Here is an 8,796-nt window from a genome sequence, read left to right as displayed (position 1 = left end):
GAGACACCCAGCGAGACACCCAGCGAGACGGTGACTGCGTGGCTGATAGTGCCCGTGATGTTGCGTGTTTATCGCCAACCACTTACCCAACGATCCCCGAATAAACGATGTTTGCCCCCCCACTCCATGGCCGCTGACATAAAAGGGTTAACGGTTTCATGATCAGGGAGTCAGGAGATCGCTGGCCGCTCCCAGCGAGGAAAATGCCTGAAATCTGAAAAGCGTGTGAGACCCCCAAATCTGAGCCCCGCGAGGGCCGCTCTCTGCTGTTACTACAAGACTCGGGGGCCACACCGCGTCATAAAGAAAATTTAGAGCAGTGCGCCTGGTCCCAGCGAGGGGATCTGAGGACCACAAAAAGCAAAAGGGGTCAAAATCCGTCTTCTGCAAAACTAAGGAGCGTCTGTGCTCTTTTTTTTCCAGATAAATTGGCAAATTCTCTAACCCCCCCCCCCCGATATCCCCGATCGATCCGGAAACTTCTATCCCCCCGGCAAATAGACACCTTTGGTCAGTTTGGTAAAAATGCTCTAACCCAGAACCCGCCGGCAGATCGGCCCCATCCGGCCCCCGTGTAGTCGCCCGTCTCTCCTGCTGTAACAACTCAAACCTTAATCAGTCGTTGGTCTCGTCTTAGATTCAGGAGCCGTATGTCTATCCCGCGCATGTTTAATGCACCCTCACTGTATTACCCTCTACCACCTCTGCCGGGAGGCTGTTACACTTATCTAGATTCGGGAGTCATATGCCAATCCCACGTGCTTAAATCCTCTCGCTGTATTTGCCTCTACCACAGTTGGATAATGCATTTACTTTTACTCTACATTTGCACCGGGGCCAGTTTTTGGAGCTGTTGCCACGGTGACGTTAATGTTTCAGCTTATTTCCTACCAAACCAGCGAATGGTTTAAAAACAAGCGACCCCTCTGAGACCCTGACATTGGGGTAAATTCCCAGAAAATCTGCCCATTCAGCCCCAGACTCTGAGATGGGGGGTAAATAATCCCGAGTCTGGCCCCCAGTTTGGGGTAAGCGCCCTGGTAGTTCCCAGTTACACCAGTAACCCCACGAAGCGTCTCTTGTCATTAAATAACCCCAGCCTCTGCCCGCCCGACACCCGATCACACGATCACACGGGCAGCCAGAGCACCGGGCGGATGTCGCGCGGCAGCTGACGTCACACAGCGACCCGGGCACGCTCAGCGACGTCACCAAGATGGCGCTGCCCATGGCCAGGCGTGCGGTTCTGTGCCGGGTGAAGGGCGGACACCGGGGGCTGGGGAGCTCGGCCGCCAAGGTACAGGGCAAGTTCGGGGGCAACAGCGAGAGAGGGGCACATTAACCCAGTGGATGCCGGCACGCAGGATGGATAGAAGGATGTCGTGCCTGGCGCTTGGAGGGTTAAAGGGTGCCTAGAATGTGTATATTCAGGGGCAGGAGGGCTGAATAATTAATATTAATAACAATTACATAATTATACGTTAAATCTGAGGCTTTGCGCTCTGTGGTGTTTTATCGACCGTCCACCTGCCTCCAGCGGGCAGGAAGGGGGCAACAGGATTTCAGGAAGATTTGCCCCTCCTGCGAGACTCGGTTCAGCCTCTCCCGGCCGATTTATCTCCTCCTTTTTCCATCTCGGTGCTAAGGAATCTGGTTGAGTTCTTGAAATCAGGTGTCTCTGAGACCGTAGGATGAGTGAGAGAGCGCCGGTGGGGCGAGTGCGTGACCTGTCCGGTCTCTGAGTGTCTCCGGTGACGGCTCTCCCCCTCAGTGACACCTGGAGCTCGGCCCTGGACCGGTGGTCTGCACGGACTCCATCTTTGTGGATGTGTGTGAACGGGATGGGTCCCCAAATCTTTATTGTCACCCGTGAAGAAGGCGGGGTCATCGTGCAGCATAAAGCAGCCGCCCAGTCGTCTTCTTCTGGAGCCACGCCACCCGCATGGGGATATGTGACCTCTCCCTTCCCTACTTGGCCCAAAAGCGACTTGGAGGCTGAACCTTCCTGGCCCCCTCTGAAAAAGGGACCACTGGGCTATTCAACGCGGTGGCCAAAAGGCACAGCCCACCTCCCCTAACAAGCCTCGGACTCGGCTGGGGTATTTCCAGGCTGAAAGATGTCGCTCGTGTGAAAAAAAAACAAAAAGTGCAGTTTGCAGAAGACTTTCGACTCCATCTGATGGAAAAAGAAAAAACCCTGTTACCCCCCCTGCTGTGCCGTACGCGGGAGCCGCTATTTTGCTGCCCCGGCACAGGGTATAAATCGCCCGTCGCCCTGAGATATCTGTGATAATAGCGTTACGGAGGGACTTCCTGCTCGGGCTGATGGAGGGAGAGAACAGGAAGCGGCTTCCAACTTCCTGCTCGGGCTGATGGAGGGAGAGAACAGGAAGCAGCTTCCAACTTCCTACTCGGGGTGACGGGAGAGAACAGGAAGCGGCTTCCAACTTCCTGCTCGGGATGACGGGAGGGAGAGAACAGGAAGCAGCTTCCAACTTCCTGCTCGGGCTGATGGAGGGAGAGAACAGGAAGCGGCTTCCAACTTCCTGCTCAGGTTGACAGAGGTAGAGAACAGTAAGCGGCTTCCAAATTCCTGCTCGGGCTGACGGAGGAGAGAACAGGAAGCGGCTTCCAACTTCCTGCTCGGGCTGATGGAGGGAGAGAACAGGAAGCGGCTTCCAACTTCCTGCTCGGGATGACGGGAAGGAGAGAACAGGAAGTGGCTTCCAACTTACTGCTCGGGCTGACAGAGGGAGAGAACAGGAAGCGGCTTCCAACTTCCTGCTCGGGCTGATAGGGGGATGCGATACACTCTGCACCGAGGGATCATGGGAAACAGACGGGAATGTGTAATTTCGGTGGATGCCGGACCCAGAAAATATAAATCTAAATAACTTAAGAAACTGTGAATTAAATAAATATATAACGCAAATGATACCCGGCTTTCTGTGCGGGAATCGCTTATGGATTTAGAGAATCCCCTATAATAGCGGATTAAGAGTAACCCTTCTTAATCAATGCGGGGTTATGTGGGGACTGTTCATGTATACTTGGGACTGTTGGTTGTTGTGCCTGACAGGAGAATGTTAAGAGGACATAGTGTAAAGCTAAAGGATCACAGGTAGATAAGTGGGACAGCCTCCCAGCAGAGGTGGTAGAGGGTAATACAGCGAGGGGATTAAACATGCATGGGATAGACATAAGGCTCCTGAATCTAAGACGAGACCAACGACTGATTAAGGTTTGAGTCGTTACAGCAGGAGAGACGGCCGACTAGACGGGGGCCGGATGGGGCCGATCTGCCGGCAAAACTTTTCTCTGTGTTTTTTGCAGTTAAAATAACACAAATTGTCGCGATCTGTAGAAATGTTGTTTCTGTGAATTTTATCGGCGTTTCGAATCGTTTTTCGGGGAATAATATTCCGTTTTGCGCGTTTCTGTCCGGCGTAGAAACGGAAGGGGGGGGGAGTCCCGCCGCGGGCTCTGTAACGGCAGAACGTCGTGTTTTTGATGTATTGCGGCTGAGGAGCGGCCCGTGGAGCCGGGTGCCGGAGTAGTGCTTTCAGGGCCAGGCGCACTGCTGTTTGTGGCCGTGGCATGGCTGGCTCTGCGAGGAGACGTCGGCACCCGGAGCCCGCGAGTCTTTCCGAAGCGCGGCGTTTGCCAAAACTGTTACTTGTGTGAAGTTATTTGCGGCGGGGGGGACCCCACAAGGAACGTCTGCCCCCCTCTTATGGCAGCCTCATTAATCACCCCACTTGTGCCCGGCCCGGTGCAGTTTGCACAGCCGCTCCTCTGTCTGCGCCTCGGCGCTCACCCAGCTCAGGGGAGAAGCCCATCAATCTTCCCTGTCAGATGGAGCAGCGGGGTGCCGCCTGCTGTCCAAACGCTGCTCTCCCCCCTCTCCACTCCTTGCCACCAAAGCTGATTATTCAGATGTGATTCCTGGACTCGGCAGCGACCTGCGGGGGGGGCTCTGCTGCCCCTCTGACCCCGCGATCCGCGCCGTCCGCTTCCCTCTGACCCCGCGATCCGCGCCGTCCGCTTCCCTCTGACCCCGCGATCCGCGCCGCCCGCTTCCCTCTGACCCCGCGATCCGCGCCACCCGCTTCCCTCTGACCCTGTGATCCGCGCCGCCCGCTTCCCTCTGGCCCCCGCGATCCGCGCCGTCCGCTTCCCTCTGACCCCCGCGATCCGCGCCGTCCGCTTCCCGTGGCTGGAGGTTTGTGGCGCGCTTGGCTCACGGTTCTCATGTATGTTACACATGTAAGGCTTGGGGTTCCCCCGAGGGCAGCGCCCACATGTGTGGTGATGGCTCGTGCCGACAGACCACCGCGGCTGCCGGGACTTTTCTCGGTTAGCGTTGTGTAAAAGGTTTAAGCCGTCGGAGGGGTCTGTGGTGGTTATAAGAAAATGCATGTATGTGGCCCCCGGGTGCCCTCCACACACACGCCGTCTGATCCAATTCTGTATCCATTGTCGGTAGTGGGGAGGGAGCAGGGGTTAATCCCCCTATAAAGTTTATGTACATAGTAAAGCATTATATAGGGGGTCTCCCTGCCCCCTCTTGCGTTTAGTGGTTCTTGCCCCGATCACGTATGACGTAGAGCAGCGGCTGTAGAATGATCCGCGTTAGTAAATGTAAATGGTCCGCGTTTACCCGGATTTCTGATCACGTGTCCTGTGTTCATAGCGTGTGGAGCCGCGTGTGTTCTCGGGAATCCAGCCCACCGGGATCCCCCACCTGGGTAACTACCTAGGGGCCCTGCAGAGCTGGGCCCGGCTTCAGGATGAGTTCAGCTGCGTTCTGTACAGCGTCGTGGACCTGCACTCCATCACCGTGCCGCAGGACCCCGCAGCGCTGCGGCGCAGTATACTGGACATGACGGCGTGCCTGCTGGCCTGCGGCGTCCGCCCCGAGAAGAGCTGCATCTTCCAGCAGTCGCAGGTGGGTGTCCGTCATCTAAACGGTGCGACGCCGCCAGCGTTCCCCGGGTCAGGCGTTACGGATCGCTCTTTATTAAATCTTTTGATTGTTTAGGTGATTTATTGTCTCGTTTCTGTAGGTGGCGGAGCACGCCGAGCTTGGCTGGATCCTGAGCTGCCTCGTCTCCATGCCCCGGCTCAAGCATCTGCCCCAGTGGAAGGTGAGTGATGGCCCCCGGGGGCCGCTCTGTCGCTCCGATCTCGGCTTCTTTTCACTTTTATCCGCTTTCTGTTACTTTATGACGGATCCTGAGGTATATTCCGAACCCCGTGCTTCTCCCTTCATTTACCGTCGGATTAACCCCTTGCGGGTTGGATGCCTCTGAGTGTGTCGGCGTTTCCGTCCCTTTTCTTCCGCTGGTGATTGTTGACCATTTAACCGTTTCTTAGATTAAGAGCCAAAACCAGAAGAACGAAGGCAGCGTTGGGTTATTCACCTACCCGGTGCTCCAGACGGCCGACATCCTTCTGTACAGGTAAGCACCCCCCGAGCCGCTCTCCCCGTTTAGTGGATAATGGCTTCCGGGCCGCGTTTCGTGCCCTGTAACCCCGTCTCTCGGTTCCAGGTCCACGCACGTCCCCGTGGGGGATGACCAGGCGCAGCACTTGGAGCTCACGCAGGACACGGCGCGCAAGTTCAATAGCAAGTTTGGGGATTTTTTTCCTGTCCCGAAGGCCCTCATGAGTGAGTATGGAGTCCGACGGCGTCTCTGTGAGATTTCGGAGACAGGATTAGCTTCGCGCAGGATGACGGTGCATTTCCCGCGGGGTCCTGCGGGGGGCGCTGCGGAGCTCTTACCACAAAATCATTATTCCAATACTCCTTTAGCTCGGTCGTTTATTATTAAGATGCCGCAAGCCGGATCCGCCGGAATATCCCTTATCGGGGGCCACGGGCAGGAGAAGGAGCCGGTAACACCCGCCGCCAGCGAGCAGCAGGAACGGTCGCCGACGGGAAACCATGTAACCAGGGGCTTCCCGAGTCCTCGGCTCTGTTACTGTATTATTACTGGATGCTGTCTCTGAAACCCGCAGCGGAAGCTTCTGGAGAGGAATGAGTTACTTTGTATCACGTTTGCCGCGGGAATAGCCAGATATTACATTGCCGGTTATTTGTCCGAGGCGCTCTTTGCCGGTTATTTGTCCGAGGCGCTCTTCCATCTGGCCTCTGGTTCCTCCACAATCGCAAATGGTTTTGTTTGGCTTTAGGTGAAGGGCGTGAATGGGTTAACTCTTCTTTCATCCTATGGCCTCTAATGAGTTACTTTAACCCCCTCCTTGATTTACGTTTAACCCTTGCAGGCACCTCCAGGAAGATACGGTCTCTTCGGGACCCGTCAGCCAAGATGTCCAAGTCGGACCCTCAAAGACTGGCCACGGTCCGCCTGACCGACAGCCCGGAGGAAATCGCGCTGAAATTCCGGAAGGCCGTCACGGACTTCACGTCGGAGGTGACCTATGACCCGGAGCATCGCCCAGGGGTCTCCAATTTGGTGGACATACATTCGGCGGTCACGGGTCTCGGAATCGAGGACGTCGTGAGGCAAAGCCGAGGGCTGGAGACGGCTCAGTACAAGCGCTTGGTGGCGGACGCCGTTATAGAGAAACTCGCCCCGATCCGGGGAGAAATAAAACGCCTCCAGGGGGACGCGGGGTTCCTGGGGCAGGTGCTGGACGGTGGGACGCGGAGAGCGCGGGAGCTGGCTGCCCCTGTATACGATTCAGTCTGTAAACTGGTGGGGTTAAGGTGAGGCTTCCGGGGGCCACAAATGACTTCTCTTCTTTTTACTCCTCATATCAGATTAAAAATCCGTTTTCATAAATATACCGCCATTTTATTTATTTATTTTTTACCACAGTTGTAGTTTTTGACCCATAATATGTTTATCCTTATCATACTGCATGTGGGAAGCAATAGAATGTCTCAGTCTTAATCTCCTAGCCAGACACTCGGACTAATGAAAGTCTATGGAGGAACGGACTTCATTAGCATCGCCATAAAGCATCAGCTCAGTCACCCAAAATATCACATGACTGACAGCAACGGCGGCTCCAGATCTGCAGATAACAGGAGATTATTGGGACAAAATGACATAAAACCAGGTTTTTGTCACCGACCGACATTACTGTATACAGCGCTGGGGGGTTATATTACTGTATACAGTGCTGGGGGTTACTACTGTATACAGCGCTGGGGGTTATATTACTGTATACAGCGCTGGGGGTTATATTACTGTATACAGCGCTGGGGGGTTATATTACTGTATACAGCGTTGGGGGTTATATTACTGTATACAGCGCTGGGGGTTATATTACTGTATACAGCGCTGGGGGTTATATTACTGTATACAGCGCTGGGGGTTATATTACTGTATACAGCGCTGGGGGTTATATTACTGTATACAGTGCTGGGGGGTTATATTACTGTATACAGCGCTGGGGGGTTATATTACTGTATACAGCGCTGGGGGTTATATTACTGTATACAGCGCTGGGGGTTATATTACTGTATACAGCGCTGGGGGTTATATTACTGTATACAGCGTTGGGGGTTATATTACTGTATACAGCGCTGGGGGTTATATTACTGTATACAGCGCTGGGGGGTATTACTTTATACAGCGCTGGGGTTTATGTGATATTTTGGGTGACTGAGCTGATGCTTTATGGCAATGTTCATAAAGACCGTTCCTCCATAGACTTTCATTAGTCAGAGAGTCTGAGTGAGTGATTAAGACTGAGACATTCCATTGTTCCCCACAGTTGTTATAAGGAGTCGGGGACACGCACCTCTCTCCTAATACACAGATAAATGAATTCTATTTGTTACGTCGCGTTACGCTTCATATGTTATCCGTGCGCCCAAATGCTGGTCCCCCCGTCTCAGGGAAAGACGCGCCGCTTCCTGGTGCCGTCCCGCGGGGGTCCTGTCTGTCGGAGGCCCCTCCGACTCCTGACCCCGCAGGCTTTGTGTTTCTCGTTTTAGGGAGCACTTGGGTCAGCGAGTCGGCCCCCCCAGCCCCCCCAGGCTGCAAACAGCAGAACAAAGTGAAATTTGGCCCCGATGGAGCCGCCTGGTGCGTATTAGGGCTTAATTACATTAACGTGATTTGACGCGCTTACACGTGGTCTGACACGTACGGGGGCACCGGGGGCCGGAAGCCCGCGTTTAGGGGCAGCTCGAGGACCTGGCAAGACGGAGAACCCAGGGGTTATCCCAGGGGGCGTCCTCTATACCGTTACCCCGGGGGGGGCGTCCTCTATACGGTTACCCCGGGGGGGGGCGTCCTCTATACGGTTACCCCGGGGGGGGCGTCCTCTACACGGTTACCCCGGGGGGGGCGTCCTCTATACGGTTACCCCGGGGGGGTGTCCTCTATACGGTTACCCCGGGGGGGGTGTCCTCTATACGGTGACCCCGGGGTATGTCCCTGTAGGGCGCATATCGTGGTCTTCCAAGTTCGCTGCCGCTGCCCGAGGGTAGTTGTTCTCTGACCCTGTTACAGGACTCCTCTAGGACCAGTATGTGTGTGTTTCTGTACTGGGATTACTGGGACGCTGCTGTGAATAGAATTCTTAGAATATTCCTATTGTTTCCTGCCTCGTTATATTACATTCAGGAGCCGTATGTCTATCCCGCGCATGTTTAATACCCTCACTGTATTACCCTCTACCACTTCTGCTGGGAGGCTGCTCCACTTACCTACCATCCTCTCTCCATAAACTAATAAAATGCCGCTTTGTTTCAGACTAATTTTGTGATGGTGTAAATATTCCGGGGGATCGCGTTGTTAACCCTTTTCTCGCCAG

At 54.7% G+C, this 8,796-nt stretch overlaps 1 protein-coding gene across 1 annotated transcript; it reads left to right on the top strand.

The window, feature by feature from the left end:
* The first annotated feature begins 1,196 nt into the window (after positions 1 to 1,196).
* Positions 1,197 to 6,809, top strand: WARS2 (tryptophanyl tRNA synthetase 2, mitochondrial). The gene is made up of 6 exons (XM_053456836.1): positions 1,197 to 1,297; positions 4,694 to 4,948; positions 5,067 to 5,147; positions 5,377 to 5,462; positions 5,553 to 5,671; positions 6,289 to 6,809. Exons 1-6 carry the CDS (start codon positions 1,217 to 1,219, stop codon positions 6,735 to 6,737), a joined length of 1,071 nt encoding a protein of 356 aa, XP_053312811.1. The 5' UTR covers positions 1,197 to 1,216; the 3' UTR covers positions 6,738 to 6,809.
* Positions 6,810 to 8,796: the final 1,987 nt, after the last annotated feature.

This window comes from Spea bombifrons, chromosome 2 (genome assembly GCF_027358695.1).
Source record: "Spea bombifrons isolate aSpeBom1 chromosome 2, aSpeBom1.2.pri, whole genome shotgun sequence".
NCBI lineage: Eukaryota > Metazoa > Chordata > Amphibia > Anura > Pelobatidae > Spea > Spea bombifrons.
This window is presented reverse-complemented; position numbering and strand designations above follow the sequence as displayed.

Coding starts and splice junctions, on each gene's coding strand:
- WARS2 (XM_053456836.1), top strand. CDS start 1,217: ATGGCGCTGCCCATGGCCAGGCGTGCGGTTCTGTGCCGGGTGAAGGGC. Junction 1,298..4,693: donor TGGGGAGCTCGGCCGCCAAG/GTACAGGGCAAG, acceptor CTGTGTTCATAG/CGTGTGGAGCCGCGTGTGTT. Junction 5,672..6,288: donor TGTCCCGAAGGCCCTCATGA/GTGAGTATGGAG, acceptor TAACCCTTGCAG/GCACCTCCAGGAAGATACGG.